Raw genomic sequence first — 23,851 nt, 5'->3', positions numbered from 1 at the left:
AAACAAGAAAACTCAATAGTTATGAATAAATGAGAGAATCTTCTTTTACAAGATCTCGAAGAAGAGAAGCTTGGTTACCTAGATGAAAATTTTCGACAACATAATGATGCTACCACAATAAAACCAAAAATTTACTTTGAACCTGTTCAAAGAAACACATTCCCAAAAATATTTCACAACCACTTGTTCTCAACAGAATTATCAGAATTCCCAAAAAATGAATATTCAAAAACACATATATCAATAAGCAAATTTAGCTCACAATGTACTTCAAATCTCAAAAGTTGTCACAAAAACTAACATAGTGCATGAATAACCCACAAACTAAACTCAAGCACCTTGAATCAAATCTAAACTACAAATAAATAGTACCCATGAGTCATAAACGGGTGTTACATTCTAATCCAATATGGTCCAAAGAGAAATAAGCACACTATAACTTCTCAAACAGGAATTTCCATATCATTAGATTCACTTGAAAACACTTAGAAATTGTGCTTAAAACTGCAAGCATTCAAAAATGCACTTATACCAGGAACAATTTTTACGTGAATCCCTTGCTGTTGCAAGAAATCCATCTCCTCCCCACCCCTTCCAAATACCTAAAAAACACACAAACAACACCATTAAAAGTCTAGAGTAGAAAAATTCATAGGCCTACTAGATACACCATTAAAAGTTTAGGGTAGACATAAAATTTCAATATTATATATGTGGATCAATTATTACAAAAGTTTCAAATATGTCATGAACTCGTTAGATACAAAATTGAATATTCAAGAATCTATTAGACATTTTTAAAGTTCAGGGACCTATTAAACACAAGATTAAAAGTTCATTGACCTATTATATACTTTTGAAAAATTAGGGATAAAATAGACACAAATCTAAAAGTTCGGGACTAAACTTATAATTCAAAAGAAAATCAAGTAATAGGCTATATCAGCATTCAGAAGAAGTCCATGATAGTAAATAGAATTAATTGAACAACAGATGATGGATACATTTGGATTCCACCAATGATTGAACCAAAGAGCCTAAACATTGCCATTAATTCAACTATACCAACATTCTTCACAAGGAATTCCTGAAAAGAACTAAAATTAAAAAAGAATGTGATAGCAAAGTGTCAGTTCGATTCGGTTTAACATTATAAGAAACCGAAATTTTTGGTTTGGTTCAGTTGTGGATTTGGTATAAAATTACAAGAAAACCGAATAGAACTGAATAGTTGTCGTTTGGTTCTGTTCGGTATATATCCAAAATCGAATTTTTCAGTTCAGTTCGTTTTGACTACCAATCAAGGAACCAAGAGATATAAATACATACAAACATGCATTACTTGATTTCAAGCCATATTCTACGAATATTTAAAAAAAAATGGACCTTACTTCTAAAATAGTCCCATGGTTGCACTTTTTCAATGGAAGTGAGACTGCAGAAGAAGATTTAGAATATGTGTAATTTTTCATGTTGACCATAGCCTCTCCAAGGATATTTGATCTTGTTGATCCCTGTGATTGGAGATTTAGTATAAATTAAGCTCAACAGACGTCATATCAATTCCTTATCTCTGCAATACATCAATGTCAGAGATGTAAAAAGCCAAATTACAGAGTAGCAACTCCTAAAGAAAGGATACTCATGAAAACAACATAGATATGGCAAGAGGAATTATGTTTGTGAAACCCAAATGGATTCTAATAAAGACAAACAACAGTACCATGGCCACAACAAGCTTGAAATTGTTATCTTCAAACTCCATAGAAACTTCATCTTGTGAAATCCAAATGGATTCTGATAGAGACTCAATCCACTGGCAACTTCCATTACGAACCGATGCTTTGCTTTACCTGAAGATCGTCTTCCCAGTTTGCTCTAAGATTACAGATACAAATAGTTTGTCTCAACTTTTAAGTACCTATTTTCGTACAAGTAACAAAAAGAAAATCTCTATGGTGAAATCAAGGAAAACAAATTTATACATCTCCATACAAATCAGGAAAAGGATGGAGGGACATGATTGAATATTACAGTAAACAACAATCAGCAGTGACTAACTGGTAACTCCCTGACCAAGTCCACTTATGTGTTATCACCATAATAATAACGCAATTTCAAGGCTAAGTTCCAATCCAAGGAAGCAATAAAGACATAAATTGTGTTGACTAAATCAGTAACTTTCATTCCTCCTCATCCTAAATCTCATCCATTGATTCAATCAAAATATCTAAATTTAATAACAAAATTGCAACCCCTAAATTCATAACCCATAAAACATTTTATTGAATCCTCATTTAATCTCATTCCTTCTTCCTCCAACCTTTTCCCCTTTTCTTCCATTTTACTTCATAAAACTAGAGGGCATCTCCAGATATCACACAAAGCATATTGGTAATCCCAAAAAATTAGGGGAAGTCAAATAAACTTAGACCCTTTACTAAATATACTATTAGTAGTAGAACAAAGAACGAAAACATATATTCATGATTCACACTCCAGAACGGAACAAAAAACGTTAAAATTAAAATTAAGTATTTGGGTTGCCTTGAAGTTGGAGAACTTGAAATCAAATTTCTCCCCTGATTTCACTTGTTGGTTCCTGTGCAACATGAACATTTTCCTTTGGCGCTCTTTGTGTCTATTTATATATCCAAAATGTTCCTGTGCAACCTAAACATCTTCAGCTCACACAACTCTAAACTAACAACAGCACATTAATAATCAGAGTCCAAACCTGAGAGCCAACGAATCATAATGCTTACGAATGTTAGAGACAAGCTTCCTCGACAGTTGACTTCCAGGATAGAGCTAAGTAAGATTCCGTACAACACTCCCCCAAACAGCCTTCCTAGACCCTTCAGTTCTCATAGGTGAAAGATTGCGAACAAAATTCAGATTCAAAGATAGAGAGGACGCCAGAGATAGAGAGTCGACGATGAAGACCTAGGGGTTTTGCATTGGAATGAGTCGACGACGGAGATAGAGAGGACGAGAGGACGCTGGAGGTAGAGAGTCGACGACGGAGACCTTGGGGGTTTCGTGTGGGTTATGGGTGAGAATGAAAGGAAAAAGAAAATGGGAAGGAGAGTGAAAAGGGAAATGAAAAAAAAAGGGATGGCGGGGAAGAAAATCGATTTTAAAAAAAAAAAAAAAAAAGTGAATCTTTAATGTCGATTTAAAACTGACATTAAAGGTATACCTACAATGTCAGTTTAAATCCGATATTAAAGATCCGCATTTTTCAAAACAAAAAAAAACCGACATTATACATCCGGTTTTCCTTTTTCCAACTGATATGAAAGGACAAAATTCTTGTTGTGTGGGTGTGCAGTGAAGTCTACTGTCAAACTTTATGCTTGAAATATAACATATCACATGGGCCCTGACTTGAATAAAAAGAATGTCTTTATTATAACTTATATAATACCTTAAACTAGTGGCAATAAAAGCAACCTTTCAAAATCCCACTTATTTACAATCCTTTTATTTTTAACACGAACATGAGTACTGTTGGATTTTATGTCTTAAAACTCGCAGTTTGTAAAGTTAAACATATTCTATTATCAATAAAGATGTTATTTAAAATTTCTTCAATAAACTTGTTATTTAATTTTTAAATTGCATTTATAAAGTTTAAATCCAATAAATTAAGATTCATGGCTATTCCATGAATACTTGAACTTTATGTAAAGACATAAAAGATGGATCAAAGTTCGAGTAAATAGCCAAAACGATCTATAGTATATGATTAAGATTGGGTACCTTATTCTGGTAACACTATTGGACACGGCTTACTCTATAGCTATTACAAGTTGTTGTAAAGGTGCTACAAATGAAGTGATCCTGATTTGTTCATGTATTGACATGAGGAGTTGTGACGTCCTATGGAATGAGTTTGCATAAGATTGGACCAAGAAATAAGTCACTCTTAATATATAATGTTGTTTAATGTTTAAGACTGACTATTTTGCTTAGATGACCTGGGTAACTCGATCTTAATCCTGGCTAACTATGAACTCATGTCTATTCAGGATTATCCTTAGATTTGCATGGTTGAGGGTTGGCTCAATAGTACCGGCTTAATAAGCCTCCCATTTCAGGGGTAAGACCGGGTAGATAACTAAGGACATATCGTACAAGACGGAATTCACGCCTCCCGATTTAGGGATAGGAGAAAGGTTGTTCTCTTAAGTACTGAATCCAGATTTTGAACAAGGGACCCCACCCTCTCACTAGCCCAACGGTTTAATGATTGTATCATAAACCAATTGTTTATTAAAGAATCAGTGAAAAATTAAGGAATAAGACATAATATCGGGGGTAAAATAGCATATTGACCCAGCCGTTATTACGAATTACTTGTGAAGGGTTGACTTACTGTTATGGTTACATCATGTGGCACAAATATATCTACAGTGAGGAGAGTGCAACTATCGAGCTATAATGGTGTGACTTGATAGTTATGAATATTGATTAATTTAGTCTGAAGAGTTTTAGCCAATTAATCTTAAATCATTGGAGCTCATGATCTGTAGGTCCATAAGGTCCCTCTACTAGCTCGTAAAACATGAGCACCTTGAATTATTAAAATGAGTGAATTTGGAAAGATATCAATTTGAATTGTTCAAACTGAATTTCAATTTGAAAATATTCAAATTGAAATTAGGGTTTTGAGTTTGAATAAATTCAAAATCAAATTAGGGTTTGTTTAATTATATTCGATATAATTAACGTTTAATTTATTGAAATTAAACGAAATTGGGGAGTTTATAATGTTTAAATATTGATCTAAATATTAATTACATGAATAAAATTCATGTTGGAAATTAGATGTGTGATTAATTTGATATTTGATATTAAAGTAATTAATTAATTAATTATGTTTAATTAATTAAAAAAATCACATTAATTTCAATTTCAAAATTCAATTTGAGAAATTAAATATTGAAATGTTGAATTTGATTAATTAGGAATGTAATTAATTTGGAATTAATTAGATTTTTAGAAATTAAATTGGAAATTTGAGAAAGTGGATTTTTTCCACTTCTCTCATGCTTGAGGTGTGTTCCTCATGTAATCACACAATTCCCACTTCAATTGTTGAAGCAACTGTTGGTCAATTCTATTGATGAAGTGCTTGCATGCTGAAGATTAATAGAACACTGAGAATTGAAAGAAGAATGAGGGATTGAGTTGGAAAATTGCTTCTCTGCTCTTCTTCCTCAAAAACTCTCTCAATTTCCATCACCAAATTCACTAAAATTTGAGTTCCACCACTCAAATTCAAGGCTGAGAATAGTAGAGAAGATCTCTTGGTAGTTCACTGTCGATTTGGAGCTAAATTGGAGTAAAGAGCAGCTTGGAATTGGAAGATTTCATCAAAGGTGAGTTCAACTTGAAACCCATTTTAGTTTTTTCTGAAATAGCATACTTTAGAACTCAAATTAAATGTAATTAGAGTGCTTATTGATTTTGTTTGCTTCCACTGCATACTTGTGTATTCCATCAAGTACATACAAAGAAGACGTGTAGTACTATATGAGATAGGTGGCAGACGTCATGTAATCAGCTGGAAGCTCAGGAAATGTTACTGGTAGAAAAAAATATATAGGAAGAAAGGTTAAGCTAATAAGTCCAATAAGTGGTGGTTTTATTAAAAACATACTGTAATAACAGTATAAAATCTATATAACAATGGTTGAAAACACCAAATGATAGAGATAGACTACGTGCAATTTTATAACAACATAATTTTCATAAATCAACTGTAAAGAAATAAGCATGAGCAATTGTTGTTGAAAATATAAACATGAAAAAGAAAACTTGCCACTAAAATTAGTACCCAAAAATGGTCATACTATATAGAAGAACTTGACGTATATAGCAGAGAAATATAGTCATTACACCGAGCAAGCTAAAATGCATAGTAGAGAAAGCATAATCATACTATTCACCAAGTAAACTCAAGGTAAATAACAAAGAAACATGAACATACGTGCACGTAGAGTGTCACGGTCATGCTTGTCCAGGGCGTGTTGCCCATGGCCGCATGACCGCCTCCACCTCTTTTTACTATGCTTTCATCCTATGTATTTCCTTTGTAAGGTAGTTAGGTTTATATGTACTTTTCTTAGTGAGTGACTGCTCGCCCATTTCCATATGCAAGGATAGTGGATGTATTTTTGTTCAGAATGTACTATATGGGGATAAGACTAACCATCACTTCCCCATACCCGGAGTAGTATGTTATAAAGTTGTTGTTGTTGCTTATTGCTTTCTAGCCTACTACAATCTTTCTCTTCTCTATTCTTACAATCAACTGTTTGTGAAAACCTTTTCTCCAAACCCGTTTTATAAAACCGTTTTCTCCAAGAACGAGGGTGGAGGTTGCGAGAGGTACCCGATGTGCCATTGGCTGTTCGTATTTGAATTGGTTGACTTGTTCGTGAGCGGGAACAAGTGCCATAAAATCGCTAAGTGAAGCTTCAGACAATTGTGACAGTTGGTATCAGAGCCACGTCGGCTCATAGAGTTAGGAAGCCGATCATGTCTGCTACGAAGCAGTTGGGCAAGTCCCATGTTGATCGATTGGTCGAGATTGAAGAGCAAATGCTCTATTTAATAGAAGTCCCTGATCAGGTTCGTTTTCCAGAGACTTGGTTACAGGAAGTCGCCGACAAGGTCGATGAAATTGATGCGATGGCTGGCTGCTTAGACGGGATGCCCGTCAGAGAATTGTTGACAAGGTTTGAGACCTTAGAGGCAAAAACCACGATGGATAGGCCTCTCGAGCATGGGGGTTGTTCGTCGAGATCTGTTGCCCCAATAGAAGAGCGTGTCAAAGAACTAGACAGCTTGCAGAAAGTGATCATTCAGATGGTGAACGAAATGTCTGAGGACTTTCGAGCCACCATCGATGTTATCCGGGCAGAGATTGCAAACATTGGTGCAAAAATTAACCTTACCATGAGAGCGGTGGGAAATCAAGCCCCGGTCGGGGGTGCAGCCCAATTCAACAGGGTAAAAGTACCTGAGCCTAAGCCCTTCTGTGGGGCTCGTGATACAAAGGTGCTAGAAAATTTTATCTTTGACATGGAACAGTACTTTAGAGCTACGAACACAACGACTGAAGAATCGAAGATCACCCTAGCGACGATGCACCTAACAGAGGATACTAAGTTATGGTAGAGATCCCATTTCATGGATGTCTAAGAGGGACGGTGTACCATCGACACGTGGGAGAGACTGAAACAAGAGTTGCGTTCTCAGTTCTTCCCCAAAAATGTTGAGATTTTGGCAAGACACAAGCTACGGGAGTTGAAACATACTGATACTATTAGGGACTATGTGAAACAATTTTCCGAATTGATGCTGGACATAAGAGACATGTCCGAAAAAGACAAAGTTTTTTAATTTGTCGAAAGCCTGAAACCGTGGGCGAAAACAAAACTGTATGAGCAGAGAATACAGGATCTCCCAGCCGCATACGCAGTGGCCGAACGGTTATTTGACTTGATCGATGAATCTCAGGAGATGAGACAACACTCGAGATCCCCTAATAGAGGGAGAAAGAGCAACGGTCCGAGCCCATCAAGAAACAGTGGGGAAGAAAAAGATAACAATGGGAACAGTAGACCCCCTCAACAGATGACTAGAAATACGTGGCGGGGGCAGAATCAGAAGAATTCTTATCGGCCTTTATCCTGTCATATATGCAAGGGTCCGCACAAGGCGAGTGAATGTCCGGAACGAGCCGCCTTTAATGCTTTCCAAGCCTCATTAACTTCGGACTGGAAAGGCAAGGCTGTTTAGATAGAAGACGAGAATGTGCAAGCAGAGGAAGATAGAACCCCATGGGTTGGGGCCCTGAGATATTTAGCTACCCTCCAAAAGAATGTAGGGGAAGAAAATGGATCCCATGGAAGCGGACTGATGTACATTGACCATGGTCAATTCGGGGACCACCATAATTTTATGTCCGAAACAGAAGCCAGACGATTTAATCTCCATTGGGAGGGAGGCGTAGGTAAAATGAAAGCAGTGAACTCTAAGGCCTTGCCGATTACAGGAATGGAAAAGAGGACAGTCGTAAATTTGGGGGACTGGAGTGGCCCTGCTGATTTCATGATTGTTAAGATGGATGACTTTGATGTGGTATTGGAAATGGAGTTCTTGCTTGAGCACAAGGTAATACCGATACCCCTCACCAAGTGTTTAGTGATCACCGAGTCTACGCCCACCGTTGTGAATGCTGAGATCAGACGGCCGAAGGGGATAAGGATGATCTCGGCCCTCCAATTGGAGAAGGACGTTACCCACGAGTCAGTCAAAATCGTGGAAGAGAAGGCCCCCCAAGACATTCTGCGTGTCTTGGAGCAGTGTAGTGTTGTTGAGCCGGACAGTTTACACAAGTCCCCAGCTCCAAAGAAGAGAAGAAGGAGAAGGAGGAAGCCTAGACACCGAGAGTTTCTACCAGAAGACTGGGTTCGAGTGAATTTGTGCCTGGGACAGTTTCGAAGTCGTGGGCAAAGAGAATATCGCCTCATGAGCAACTTTAAGAAACCAGTGGAAGTCATTGAAAAGGTTGGGAAAACTCTTATCGGGTGCAGTTGCCATCGTGGATGGAGATTCATCCTATCATCCACATAAGTAGACTGAAACCCTATCATCCCAACCATGCCGAGGAGAGATGTAGATTGGTGACCCATCTGCAAGCCACAACGAAGAGAATGGCAGGAGAAGAAGCCAATGAGAGACTTACGGGAAGGAGTGATAGAGTGGAAGGACCAGGACCAGGCTGGGAAGAGTTCCTCGAGAAGTGGAGAAGCCTCCAAGACAGAGAAGTTTGTTGGGAGCACATGGAAGGCCTCACAGGCAGCTGCTCAACAGTATGCTGAGTTCGAGCAGAGTCGGTTGATGAGGACGTCAACTAATTGAGTGGGGGAGAATGTCACGATCATGTTTGTCCAGGGCGTGTTGCCCATGGCCGCATGACCGCCTCCACCTCTTTTTACTATGCTTTCATCCTATGTATTTTCTTTGCTAGGTAGTTAGGTTTATATGTACTTTTCTTAGTGAGTGACCGCTCGCCCATTTCCATATGCAATGGTAGTGGATGTATTTTTGTTTAGAATGCACTATATGGGGATAAGACTAACCATCACTTCCCCATATCCGAAGTAGTATGTTATAAAGTTGTTGTTGTTGCTTATTGTTTTCTAGCCTACTACAATCTTTCTTTTCTTTATTCTTACAATCAAACTATTTACGAAAACCTTTTCTCCAAACCCATTTTATAAAACCGTTTTCTCCAAGAACGGGGGTAGAGGTTACGAGAGGTACCCAGTGTGCCATTAGCTGTTCGTATTTGAATTGTGACTTGTTCGTGAGCGGGAACAAGTGCCGCACAATCGCTAAGTGAAGTTTCAGAAAGTGCAATTGTGACACAGAGCAGCCCCAAAAAGCATAGTACCCCAACACATGACCCAAAGACTATGTGTACTGAAGTGGGTCTCAAAGCCCTCATGTATATCATGACTACACTACAGAAACACATTCACGTGAGTTCAATGGGTAATTACTATGGGTACAACTTTACTAAACTAAAAGTCAAATTTTAAAACATGTTTGCCACTTTTGAACCCTTAAAATCATATCCAATTGATACATGATTTCATAATAAACATAAATTATCTCAAAACATATATGAAAATCACAGTTATATTTAGAATCATGAAAATCTCATAAAAATTATAGCATAATTAACAAAAATACAAACACATAACACTTGCTTGAAATCATATGTAATGATAATTTTCATAAAATTTCATAATACTTGTTAAACAATAAATAACTTTATAAAATAAATCGTTCACCGAACTTTTGAAGTGTAAAATTTGGTTTGTAAACCGCTCTGATGTCGATTTGTCCTACAAATGAACTATCCACCGTCTTCTTCAATTCCCCTCTTCCTTCAATGTTCTTCTTCCACTTTCTTCAAGCCCATAATTTTCGTCCAACGTTTGCATCTCCCTTGCTTTTTATCTTCCCCTCCCTTTTAAAGTTTGCATGGATTCCTCAATTGGTTTATTTTTATTTATTTTTTTAAAAAAAAGAACAAAATCCAAACACCCCCCTTCTTTGCCACATGACACCCACATGTTAACAGCCCCTCCTCAAAAATTTCGGCCATAATTTATTATTTTCTTTTTAAATTAATTTTGTTTTGTCTTTTTTTTCCTAACCAACATCTCACTTCTTACTTTTCTTTTCCTTTTAGTTCACCTTTTATTTAACTTAAGTACTTTTAGTTTTTAAACCAAGGTCATTAAATGGGTTCTTACAACAATCATTCGAATTTCAACATCTGATAGTCCAAAACACCAAAGTGCACATCATGTAGGGCTAAAACTATCAAAAAGACAATACTCCCAAATCGGGATTGATCAAGATCAAACTCGATGTATTTTTTCTTAAAATTAAAATTAGGGAGTGGGGACTCATGTTATGGGTCATTTCTAGATCAAGAATCACGAGCTCAGAAGTGCAAACTATTAAAGATAAAATCAAAATAGTGACAGTCGTGTGAGGGTCAGAGGAGTGTTAGAAACGGGCCAATGAGCCAAGGAAGGAAGAGACCAAGAACAGAAAAAATATTGGGTTAGATGGCCTAACTTACCCCCTCGGCCTCGGCCTAGCTTTATTGGCCCAGATGGCCTAACTTGTCCACCTCAGTCTCAACCAAAAATTTCTTTGTCGGGCTAAATGGGAGAGGGGAGATTAAATTAAAATGAGAAGTGAGTGGTTTCTTTTCACTTCATGATTAACAAAAAGGAGAGAGGGGAGTTCAAGGATGCAGAATTATTCTGCAAGTTTGAACTCTCTTCCCCTTCTAATCACTCTCTCTCAACCTTGTTCTCTTTCTCTGTGAATTCTCTCCCAAAATAAAGTTCTCTAGCTTTCAAAAGGAAGTTTCCACCAATCGATCTCTTGCCAAGAGAATCATACGGAAGATTCGACGTTGGCATCTTCATACTATTCGTGGGAGATTAGTACATGAAGAAAGAGTTGGTGAAACTCTTAAAGTCTTGGAGAAGGTTGAAGAAAGGTTCTTCAATAAGTTTTCTTCTTCCCTGTAGTTTTTGTTAAAGCATGCTTAGCCTACTATTTACACATTGTGAATGTTGTGTACTGTATTTCTTTGTTCTATGTCGTGTTTTTCAAAACAAAATCGAAGTAACAGGCATAGATCTCTTCAATATTGTCATGTGGCAAGGGCATCATCAAAGATGAAATTGTCCAGATCTGCTACTGATGCTTCAGCTTTAGGTTCCTTAGCTTCTACAGCTTGTTTCTCTTTTAGCTTTTTCTGATTTTGTTTCTTCTTAAAGAAGAACAAATCTTGCTTTATATGACCAATCTTATAACATAAGTTGCAGTTCAGTTTACTTTTTTCCTTTTGATTCTTGCCATCTTTCCAATTATTTTTGGATTTTCCCTTTGAGAACAGCCCTTCTCCATTAGTAAATCTTTCTTTTGAGCTTGGATCTCTAACCCTTTAGTTTTGATTGCTGAAATCACAGCATCTATGGTGATCTTCTCTCTTCCATATTTGAAAGTCACTTTGACCTCTCTATAGGCCTCTGGAAGTGAGTTTAGCAAGCTAATGATTCATTTTCTTCACCTATTTTGTTACCTAAGCTCTTGAATTCAATAGACAACTTCTTGAATCCACTAAGATTACCAGCCAAGAATTTATTATAATCCATTTTATAGGTAAAAAAAAAAATTCTCTAAGGTATGCTCAATTAGGAAGGTTGCTTGAGAGATATAGTTCATCTAAGTTCACCCAAATTTCATATGTCGTTTCTTTATTAATTACTTCTCTACATACATTATCACTTAAATTTAAAACATTTGTGTCGTTGGCTGCACTCTCCATTTCTTCTTTTTCTTCTTTGATCACTGATTGAGGAAGTTTAGATGAATCGGTAATGGCTTTCAATGCCTTCTATTGGCCAATAATAGTCTTTACCTTTGCTTTCCAAAGAGCAAAGTCTCTTTTTCCATCGAACCTCTCTATGCCATAGGGAGTCACTACCATTTCTTAATCAAAAAAGTAATTCTTGGAGCTTTCTTAAATTTTACAAGCTCAATCTGTTGAGATTTTTAAACATGTGTGTGGAAGAATTGAAAACACCTCAAGGATAATGTGGCCAATTTTCCTTCACTTACTTATGCAACAAAGTTTATTAATTTTGTAATGGTTGAAAAAGAATGCAAAAGCAATTTTACTCTACCTTCTGTTCGAACTCTTGCTCTCTTTCTCAACGACTAACCCTTCCTCTTTACCCCTCTGTTTTAAATGATTTGCATAAGCATTGATAAAGATTCATATATTGAAGAAGAAGATAAGAAGGTGTAGATAAGGAAGAGAAGATGATACTCAGCAGATTTTTAAAGCTATTCGGCTATTACAATACCTACATCCACTGTATGAGAGAAGATTTTATTGAAGATTCAAAAAATAATTTTACAGCAACAAATCAGATATGCTTTTCCTTTACATGCAATCCCTAATTCATCAATTTGATATCTATTTATAGGCTAAGTCATGTATCTTTGTTTATGTAACTAAGAACTGATTTTTATTTCATAAAAGAATAATAATGATTTAGGTTATTTTACTACAAAAGCATACTTATCATCATTATTTGCTCTATTTATGGTTCTACGCTAACAATTTTGTGTTAGAAATTAATAAGCTAGATACATTATGGATAACACATTCCTAGATATATTTCTAATTTCAAGATGCACGCATTTCTAGATACATGTAATTGTTCAAGTACATGAATGGTATGTATACATGTACTTCATTTATTTTGTATCTTTTAGGAAGTGTCTCTTGAGTACTACATAAAAGAGTTCATTTCCCTCATTTGTATGCAAGAGAAAAGAATCAAAAATCAATAGAAACAAATTGAAGTTTGAAAAGAAACTGAGTTTCAAGAGAACAATATTCTTCTCTTGTGCGTTCTTGAGTTTTCTAAGAGAACAAGTTTCTTCTCTTAAAAGTTTGTGAGATTTAGAGTGAATTTAGACTGGGCTCATCAACGCTTTCAACAAAGTGGTATCAGAGCAAAAGGATTGAAAGATGTCATCTAACATGTTGCAGCCTCAACTTCCTCGCTTTGATGGAAAAAACTATAGACGGTAGAGCTAACAAATGAAGGTTCTTTATGGATCTCAAAATCTTTGGGATATTGTTGACAGAGGATATTTGGAGCCAGAAAGTGAGGATGGTCTTTCACCACAACAACTCAATGAGTTGAGAGATACTAGAAAAAAGATAAGAATGCATTATTTTTCATCTACCAAGCTGTGGATGAAATATTTTTGAAAGAATATCAAAAGTCTCTACTGCTAAAGCAACATGGGATGCATTGCAGAATTTGTACGAAGGAGAAGAAAAGGTAAAATTGGTCCGATTGCAAACAATTCGAACTGAGTTTGATACCATTTGAATGAAAAATGTTGAAACTATTGAAGATTTTTTCAACTGTGTTCTCTTAATTGTTAATCAATTGAGATCAAATTGAGAAAAAATCAAAGATCAAAGGGTGGTTGAAAAGATCCTTAGAAGCATGACTAGAAGATATGAGCATATTGTTGTAGCAATTGAATAATCCAAAGATTTATCAACTCTCTCCATCAATAGCTTAATGGTATCTCTTCAATCTCATGAGCTCAGATTGAAGTTGTTTGATTCTACTCCTTCATAAGAAGCTTTTCATATGCAATCCTCCTCTAGAGGGCGATCTGGTGGAAGAAGAGATGGACGTGGTGGTAGAGGCAATGGACGATCCAACTTCGTAACAAATTCAGACTCAGAGAGCAGAAACAATCAATCTTCTTCAAATAGAGGAAGGGAAAGAAGTTCAAATAGAGGAAGAGGCAGAAGTGGTGGTCATGGAGATTTTTCTCACATACAATGTTTCAATTGTAGACGTTATGGACATTTTCAAGCAGACTGTTGGTCTAAGAAGGCTAATTCTAATCAAGTAGAAACCACTCTAATGCATGAGCAACAAGATAATGATCAAGGTCTTCTCTTCCTCACATTCAACGTCCAAGAAACAAGCACTGAGGAAATATGGTATCTTGATAGTGGTTGCAGTAACCACATGACAGGAAGAAATGATATTTTTATATCTTTAGATGAATCTCATCAAAATGTAGTGAAGTCTGGTGATAACAAGAAGCTTGAGGTCAAAGGAAAAGGAAATATTCTTGTCAAGACAAAAAAGGGAGCAAAAAGAATTACTGATGTGTATTATGTTTCAGGTCTCAAACACAATCTTTTTAAGTGTTGGGCAACTTCTCCTAAGAGGGCATGATGTTATCTTTAAAGATAACATATGTGAAATTAGAACCAAGAATGGAGGTCTCATAACGGAGGTACGCATGACTCACAACAAAATGTTTCCAATTAAAATATGTTATGAGAAGCTTGTTTGTTTTGAGACTTTAGTAAATGACTCTTCATGGTTGTGGCATGTCGATTCGGGCACCTGATTTTTGACACTTTGTCTCACATGTGTCAACAACATAAGGTGAGAGGAATGCCAAATATTAAAAAGGAAGATCAACTTAAAGAAGCATGTGTTTTCGGAAAGCATCATCGAAATTCATTTCTGACTGGAGGTTCTTGGAGAGCATCAAAACCTCTCAAGCTTGTCCATACAGACTTATGTGAACCCATGAGAACCACTACACATGGAGGTAACCGTTATTTTCTCACATTCATTCGAAAAACGTGAATTTATCTGCTAAAAGAAAAGAGCTCTACTTTCAAATGTTTCAAGACATTCAAAGCAATGATGGAAAATGAAAGTAACTTAAAATTGAAAGCATTGCATTCGGATCGTGGAGGAGAATATATATTCTTTGTAGATTTCTTGAAGGAAAATGGAATCAAGTATCAAAAGACTGTTCGAAGAACTCCTCAACAAAACGGAGTTGTAGAGAGGAAAAACAGAATAATAATGGAACTTGCAAGAAGTATGTTGAAGGCCAAGAAGCTTCTAGATCAATTTTGGGGAGATGCAGTAACTTGTGTTGTTTATCTCCTAAATCGAGCTTCAACTAAAAGTGTGCAAGATATTACTCCTCAAAAAGCATGAAGTAGATTGAAACCAACTATTAGTCACTTAAGAGTGTTTGGGTGTATTGCTTACTCTCATATTTCAGATGAGAAAAGTGGTAAACTAGATGATAAATCAGAAAAATACATTTTTGTTGGGTACAGTGAGAATTCATAGGCTTACAGATTATACAACCCTGTAAGTGAGAAAGTTATTATTAGTCGAGATGTCAAGTTCGATGAAGCAAAATTCTGGCAATGGGATGCATCAAATAAAGACCAGAATCCATTACTTGTTAACATGAATGGCAAAGAAGATGTTCGAGACTTGGAGCTTGAAGAGACTCAATCACTGACTTCACCTTCTTCATCACACTCCATAAGTGATGAAGAAACTACTCCAAGGAAGACGAGAAATATTCAAGAGATCTATAATACTTCAAGAAGAATACAAGATGATGAACATGCTGATTTTGTTTTATTTGCAGATGTTGATCCTATATACTTTGAAGAAGAAATTCAAGATGAGAAATGGAAAGATGCAATGGATCAAGAGATTGATGCAATCAGAAGAAACGAGACATGGGAGTTAGTCAAACTACCAGAGAATAGAAAAGCTCTTGGAGTCAAATGGATCTATAGAACAAAACTGAAGCAAAATGGAGAAGTGCAGAAATACAAGGCCAGACTCGTGGTAAAAGGTTACAAACAAAAGTTTGGTGTAGATTACAAAGAATTTTTTGCACCAGTAACTCGCTTGGAGACTATTTGTTTGATGTTAACCCTTGCAGCACAAAATAACTGGAAAGTTCATCAAATGGATGTCAAGTCAGCACTTCTAAAAGGGTATTTAGAGGACAAAATTTATGTTGAGCAGCCCCTTGGTTATGCCAAAATTGGAGAATAAAATGAGGTGTGTCAATTGAAGAAAGCATTGTATGAGCTAAAGTAAGCACCAAGGGCCTGATACGAACGTATCGATATTTTTTTTTTTTTTTTTTTTAAGGATGGTTTCATAAGATGTCTCTATGAACATGCTCTCTACACCAAAGAAGACGAAAATGGTAATTTATTGATGATTTGTCTATATGTTGATGATTTAATCTTTACGAAAAATTCAAACATGATGATTGATGAGTTCAAAGAGAGCATGAAGAAAGAATTTGAGATGACTGATATGGGTTTATTTCATTACTTTCTTGGTATTGAAGTTAAACAAGGTGATAATGAGATTGCAATTTCCCAAAAGAAGTATGCAAAAGATTTGTTGATAAAGTTCAAAATGGAGAATGCTTATCCTGCTAGTACTCCTATGGAACTAGGTTTAAAGTTAAGCAAGCATGATGACAGTGAAGCTTTTGATGCCACCATCTATAGAAGTCTTGTTGAAAGTTTAATGTATTTAACTACAACTAGACCTGATCTTATGTTCTCAATAAGTTTATTGAGTAGATTTATGGCATCACCAAAGAGAAATCATTGGGAAGCTGGAAAGAGAGTTCTTAGATATATTCTTGGAACTGTTGATCATGGAATCCACTATAAAAGGAATGTGGATAACGTTCTTGTTGGCTACAGTGATAGTGATTAGGGAGGAAATATTGATGATTTCAAAAGTACTTCTAGGTATGTATTTAATATTGCCTCTGGAGCAGTTTTGTGGGCATCAAAGAAGCAGAATGTTGTAGCATTGTAAACAACGGAAGCTGAATACATTTCTTTGTCTGCAGCTAGTTGTCAAGCACTTTGGCTTAAAAGGTACTACATGAATTGAAGTGTCCTCAAGAGAAAGGGACTGTCATGTTCTGTGACAATAAATCATCTATTTCCCTTTCGAAGAATCCAATTTTTCATGGAAGAAGCAAACACATACAGATCAAGTATCATTTCATCAGAGAATTGATCAGAGATGGAGAAATATATATCAAGTATTGCAAGACACAAGATCAAGTTGCAGACATATTCACAAAACAATTAAAGACAGACTTATTCTTGAAAATGAAAGAGAAGCTCGGAGTCAGGGAAGTCTAGCTTAAGGAGGCATGTTAGAAATTAATAAGCTAGATATATTATGGATAACACATTCCTAGATACATTTCTAATTTCAAGATACATGCATTTCTAGATACATGTAATTGTTCAAGTACATGAATGATATGTATACATATACTTCATTTATTTTGTGTCTTTTAGGAAGTGTCTCTTGAGTACTATATAAGAGTTCATTTCCCTCATTTGTATGCAAGAGAAAAGAATCAAAAATCAATAGAAGCAAATTGAAGTTTGAAAAGAAACTGAGTTTCAAGAGAACAATTTTCTTCTCTTGTGAGTTTTTGAGTTTTCTAAGAGAACAAGTTTCTTCTCTTAAAAGTTTGTGAGATTTAGAGTGAATTTAGACTAGGCTCGTCAATGCTTTCAACATTTTGTTATTAAAATTGTTTCATATCGACATGAAACTCTTCCAATGCATTTGAGGCTTTCCCCGACACTTTCTTGCATTGGAAAAAATCCAAAATCTTGTCTTACCGTCATTGTTTAGAATACTAATAATTTGATGACGCCATTAAATTTTTACTGTTTGGTGAAAAAGATTACAATAATTAAATTCTGGAAGACTATTAAAAAATTTAGGGAAATTGCATTGTATGGAAAATACATTTTTAAGAAACCAAAATTGTGACTTCAACTTTTTCGTAGTTGCAGGTGTGGCAATCATATAACAATCACATAGAAATCAGATAGCAATCACATAACAATCACATAGAAATTAGATAGTAATCAAATTTTCAAGCGGAAGTCATTTGCCATGTTTGCAAAAAAAGTAAAACTTAGGGACGCGCGTCGAATTTTTTATTTGTTTTTTATTAAAGTTGCAATTGCCCCAAAAATTTATGATGAAATTATAAAGCATGTATCTATACATGTGTATATATGATTCCTTACCAAAAAATATTTGAGTATATTCTAGGCTACATTTATTTTTATGCAATCCATTCAAGTGTTCAATCGCAAGTTATTATATGACAAGCCAAAATGAGAATAACTCAACTATTATTATGTGACAAGCCAAAATAAGAATAGTTCAACTGTCATAGTGTTTGTACTCTATCAATTTCACAATGTGTGTACTATCAATCTCTAGATCAGAGGTTCGGTTCTCCCCAACTCACGCATTTAATTTAATACCGTTACAAAAAAAAATATTTTTCTTTTTTTATTTTATCTATGTGATTGAAGGGGATACATAAATCTGGATGCAGTCACCTAAGTCCTTTCTTATTATAGACCAGATAAGAAGAGTGATATGCAGCCTGGAGTTTTCCAATTTCAAAGGTTTGTTATTTTCAGCAAGGCATTAACTTCTTCCATGAACCTTTCCATGGCTGGAGCAGGCAAGCAAAGAGGCACTACAATTCCTTTTTCCCCTTTTCTTGTCTTAAAAGGTATACAAAAGCTTATCAAACCAGGTACAAGTCCAACTTTCCCAGAGGCAGATCCGCCATATATGGCCTTTCCCCATCCAAAGTCCACATCCTCAAACCCAGCTTCTGTCAAGTCGGCCACAAGGAACGACCCAACTACAGTAAAATGGGGTCGTCCTTGGACCTCCATAAGATCTACCATAGACTTCATGTACTCCTCTGTCACCTTAGCTTTAGTATTCTCAACTAATTCTATAGCATAACCCAAGTGATTCTGGGAAAGCTTACCTGCAGTAGTAAGTGCTGCGGGGAAAACAAATGCATTGCCATAATATCCTAATGGCAAAGAGCTGAACTTGGTGCGTAAATTCACGAGGGAAAGAAAACGCACTTCCTCCTCTGGGCTAAGTTGAAGGGCAATGGTACGAAGGCGCCAAATAAATACTGCGAGAAGCTCAGGAGAGGAGTAATTGTGGAAGTGGGTGGGTAAAGTTTTGCGAATGATAGATATCTCAGTTGGGCCAAAGAAGAATGAACGTTCAACCATGTTGTCAAGGGGAACTATGGTGCCTTTGGTGTCATTAACTTGGTCATATTCCTGATGGGCACAACTGACTCTCGGAGGGTCCCTTGCATTTAAGAGAGTTCTTTGCCATACTGGAAGAACAGATGGAGCAACAGCCCCACGAGCCATCTCAGCTATGGCCGTTAGAAATTGAACTATACCAAAGCCATCTGTCATCGTATGGTTAAAACGAATAGCAAAGGTAAAACCACCACACTTGAGTCTCGTCACCTACATGAACAATTAAAATAACTAAATTAGTCTAGTTTCCATATTAATTTCGGGTTCAGTTTTTTTCACCGTATTAGTAATTGGATAGTGTTTAAATAAACAACATTTATCCAATTATCAACAAAAGTTTGACATTAATTATTCAAGATGATAATTGTCATCATAAATTAAGATGGTATTGTATTCTTTATAAGAATAAGGTCTCGCTAAAATATAAGGAAAGGAAGACAAAGAGAGAATAAAAAAAAATGATAAAGAAATAAGTGATAATGATAAGAGCTAGAGGTAAAAGACTCCCAGAAGCAATAATAATGCTTATTTCTAAACTGAGGTTCCTATTCATGATGAAGGGTTACATCCTATCGAGTTTCAAAAGGTACCTTCATCTAAAAGACACAATGAATCTAGAAATCTAGATTCATCCACATATTTAATACATTATGTACCTATTAAATTTATATATTGAAATTTACAAAGATTCATGTATGGAGTTGAAGGGTTGTTAGTAATTTAGATTGCATAGGTTAAAAGTTGTCTTTTCATGATGTCTTTTCATTTTGTACAAATAGGGTGGATGTTTTTCTCATTTAAGAAACAAGTTTAATGGAATTTCTTGTTAAGTCAAAATCTCTCTCAAGTTTATGTTTTCTTTGTATTGTGATTAGAACGCATGTTTTATAACTTAATTCTAATTTGACCAGTTAAATTATGGAGAGTTCAAAATCTTGAAGATAGAAACAAGTTCACATTTCTTCTTGATCATTTATCATCTTTCCAAGCAAACAATGCTTTTAACTTTCATGAGGCTTGTTTATCAATTCATTACTGGAGGTTGTTTCTAGGTTAAAAAACATTTTTGGTCCCCGAACTTTTATGAAATTAACTTTGATTTGTAACAATTTAATCTTTTTACTTTCATTTTCGTAATAATTTAATCTTTGAACTTTAATATATAACAATTTAGTCCTTGTACTTTCAAAATTTTCACAATTATAGTTCCTAACATAAAAATATTAATCAAAATTATATGTCAGTGGTTAATATTTTATGATTTAGATTTTGTATTTTGTAAAAATTTTGAGTCTCTAATTAGTTTAACAATTTATTTATGCATGAAATCTCATTAAACCTTTAATTAACTTTTACAATAGGGATGTGTAAAGTACGAGGACTAAATTGTTACAAAATTGAAAGTACAACGACTAAATCGTTACAAACCAAAGTTAAGAGACTAAATTGCTACTTATATAAAAGCTTAGGAACTAAAAGTGATTTCTAACCATTATTTTTTGGAGTTCACATAGAATAAGAGGAGTTCTCAAATATAATTAAGATAATTTTATTTATCACTTGGTATCAAGACTCCATTAATGATTGGTGTTATCTCAATTCAATTGTATTAGAGAATAGGTTTCATCCTTATGCCTACTCTAGAATTAATTTAATTCAAGTTCCGTTTGTAACCATTTTATTTTTTGTTTTTGTTTTTAAAAAATAAGTCTATGCGTATTAATTCCACCTCCAAATTTCTCCCTTTCTTATCTAGATTTCACCTATGGTTTAAAAAATCAAGCCAAATTTTGAGAACTAAAAAAATATAACTTTCAAATATTGTTTTTGTTTTTGGAATTTGACTAAGAATTCAACCATTGCACTCTAAGAAAGATGCAAATCATTGTAAAAAATGTAGATGGTATAGTCTAAATTTTCAAAAACAAAAACAAAAAAATCAAATGGTTACCAAACAAGACTTTAATTTTTCATTTTTGTATTTTTTCATTCATTTTTTTCAATTTTGGTGTTTAGTTTTTGTCATTTCATTCATTGTTCTTCATCTTTCGGTTCGAATCTCATTTCAAAACAATAATGGTATGGAATAAATGAATAATGAAGCATACCTGGATGAGCAATAATGGAGAATCAAGAATCCCACCAGAGTTTGGAACATCATAAAGAAGTTGATCCATACATGAAAATGGAGGTTGAAGAGAAGAAGAATCCTGAAACTGATCTAGACTCACATCTGCATTTGCCTCAATGAACAAGATTCCTTCACCTGTGCATTCTACAGACAGCTTCTTACCAAACCCTTCTCTAACTCTGCCTGCAAAAGGATAGTAGAAAATCAATGTCTTTGCAATTGCCTCTTTTATCACCTTCACTGGATCTTTCCCTTCCATGCTTGGATTATGTGGGTAAAATTGAATCATTGGAACTTGAAATCTAAAGCCTCCTTGGTCATCAATATTAGAAAGTTGTTTCCACTCTTTGGGTGTTGGTTTTGCTGGAACAATTAGTTCTGGTTGGCATCTTTCTACTTTGAACACAAGAGCACTTGTTGTGGACATTGTCAATATACAAAGAAATTTTCAAATTATCAGCTGGGGAGGAACAAGGCAACTATTTGTACAAGGAGGGATTTTAACTAACTTTCCTTCTTTCTTTACATTTTTCTCTCAAATTTATGTCATCATGAATGAATTAAACCAAGTTAGGCAACACTACTTAAATGGTCAGAATTATTGGACTTGATGGCAATATGAGTATAGTATTAAATGCTATCACGAAGATAGTTATTCGTCTTCCATCCATCGCTAGTATAGTAATTGTGTTAGTAGGGTATCCAATATAGTGATCAATTATGGTAAAAAACAACAATTTCGAACTATTCGGATCTGATTGACAAATCTCTGGGATATACTTACTTTCGACACAACTCAATATCAAATGAAAGAAAGAGAGAAGATGAGAACTCTTCAAACTGGAATGGGATGATCCAAATGAATAAACAAGTTGTTATATATATATTAGCTAGCAACTTATAGTAACTTAGTAATTCTTCAAAATATATATATATATATATATATAATAAAATAAAATAAATACAAAATTCGTACATAACCCATCAAAGGGAAGTAACTACAAACATCTACAAATATCATTCATTTTGATGATTCAATCCAATTTAAACGTTTTAACAATGATTTTATTATATATGCACATATCAAACCTATGTTTTTATGTTTTAATCATATTTAAATTTAAATGTTTCCACACTTTTTTTTCACCCTATAATATTGTAATAATATCTATCGCACAGTGCTCATTAATGTCTATATAATTCATGGTTTGTAATTCTCCAGCAGTATTATGGTTGAACTGGAAAAACAAAAGGTTGATCTTCATTCAGATGTATGTTGAACTGTAAAAATAAATTTAAACAACAACAACAAAAAAAGACGACTAGGAAGGTAGATAAATTGTACATGTTTAAATGAGTATGGAAACTTGAGGATACATTCCTTACTTGTTCTAGGTATAACTTTTTATCATTTTGCCTAATCGAATATAACTCAATTGACATATAAATATCTTAATAACCACGAGGTTCCTAGTTTGAATCCCCTACCTCTAATTATACTTTAAAAGAAAAAAGAAAAATTATTTTAAATGACAAAAATGCTAAAAATATTTATAAAATGTAGTAAAATTTTAAAACTATCAATGATAGACATTGATAGACACCGATAGACTTCTATCAGTGTCTATCAACTCAAGTCTATCAATGTCTATTAGCATAATTCTAAAATTTTACTATATTTTATAAATATTTTGGTTCATTTTTCTATATTTAAAAATTATCCAAAAAAATACTTAAATTTTATTTTAAAAAATTTTTGACGAATATTTCAAGTATCATTATTCTTTTCTTGTATATTTAGTGGATTATTATACAATGATATATTAAAATTCTATAATAAATATTCCTTAATCTATATATTATTTATCAATCCATTTAAATAATATTTATATGATCGTAAAAAAATTGTTTTATAGATTAAATTACAAGTTTAGTCTCAATTTTCAATTTCCTATCTATTAGATACCTAAATTTTTTCTTTTGCTTGTAATGAATTTATTAAATACTGATTATGATTAGTTATAATTATAAAAATTGAGAGTTAAATTATATATCGGTGAACTAGAAAATAAGAATCGCTTGCTAAATTATATATTCATTATTTTTATATAACATTTTGTTTGAATATAGTAGAATGGTTAACTTATATAACATGTTTGGCCAGTGGTCATCGAAGTTTGAATTTGATTTTTAATTGTTTCTGAAGTTTGAAAAGAGTTTCTTAATGGCCTTCTAATAAAGTTAACTATTAAAGTTGGTTCCTAAAATATTATCAAAATTTGGCTCCCAAATTATATTTTGGATTCAGGTAAAGTTTGCTTGGAAAGAGTGCAAGGGTTTTCTTTAAATAAATCTCTCTCTCAAGTTCTCCAGAGCAATTGGTTTCTCTTGCAAGGGTTCAACAATGGAGTGAGTGTAATAAAAAAAAAAAGCAATCAATGGAAGTTAAATCAATTATGATCAGTCCTGTGGATATGGACAACTTTGGTAGCAGAGACACTATGTTGATATCCTATTGTGCCTGTGTTGTCTCGCATATTAGAGTCAAATGGATTAAATCTCTT

At 34.4% G+C, this 23,851-nt stretch overlaps 1 protein-coding gene and 1 long non-coding RNA gene across 2 annotated transcripts; one reads left to right on the top strand and one right to left on the bottom strand.

Moving 5' to 3' along the window:
• The first annotated feature begins 10,752 nt into the window (after nucleotides 1-10,752).
• On the top strand, nucleotides 10,753-12,697 carry LOC150033328 (uncharacterized). The gene is made up of 2 exons (XR_016523812.1): nucleotides 10,753-11,110; nucleotides 12,382-12,697. It is a non-coding gene; the product is annotated as an uncharacterized LOC150033328 (long non-coding RNA).
• Nucleotides 12,698-18,169: 5,472 nt separating this feature from the next.
• LOC120087771 (benzyl alcohol O-benzoyltransferase-like) lies at nucleotides 18,170-21,826 on the bottom strand. Its single transcript, XM_039044664.2, has 2 exons — nucleotides 21,265-21,826; nucleotides 18,170-19,366 (listed from the first exon to the last, which is right to left on the bottom strand). The coding sequence occupies exons 1-2, from the start codon at nucleotides 21,712-21,714 to the stop codon at nucleotides 18,476-18,478; spliced, it is 1,341 nt and encodes a 446-aa protein (XP_038900592.1). The 5' UTR covers nucleotides 21,715-21,826; the 3' UTR covers nucleotides 18,170-18,475.
• Between the last annotated feature and the right edge of the window lie 2,025 nt (nucleotides 21,827-23,851).

Source organism: Benincasa hispida, chromosome 10 (genome assembly GCF_027475165.1).
Source record: "Benincasa hispida cultivar pf3 chromosome 10, pf3_genome.v1.1, whole genome shotgun sequence".
NCBI classification, from domain to species: domain Eukaryota; kingdom Viridiplantae; phylum Streptophyta; class Magnoliopsida; order Cucurbitales; family Cucurbitaceae; genus Benincasa; species Benincasa hispida.
The sequence above is the reverse complement of the archived record's forward strand: the minus strand, read 5'-3'. Positions and strand labels throughout refer to the sequence as shown.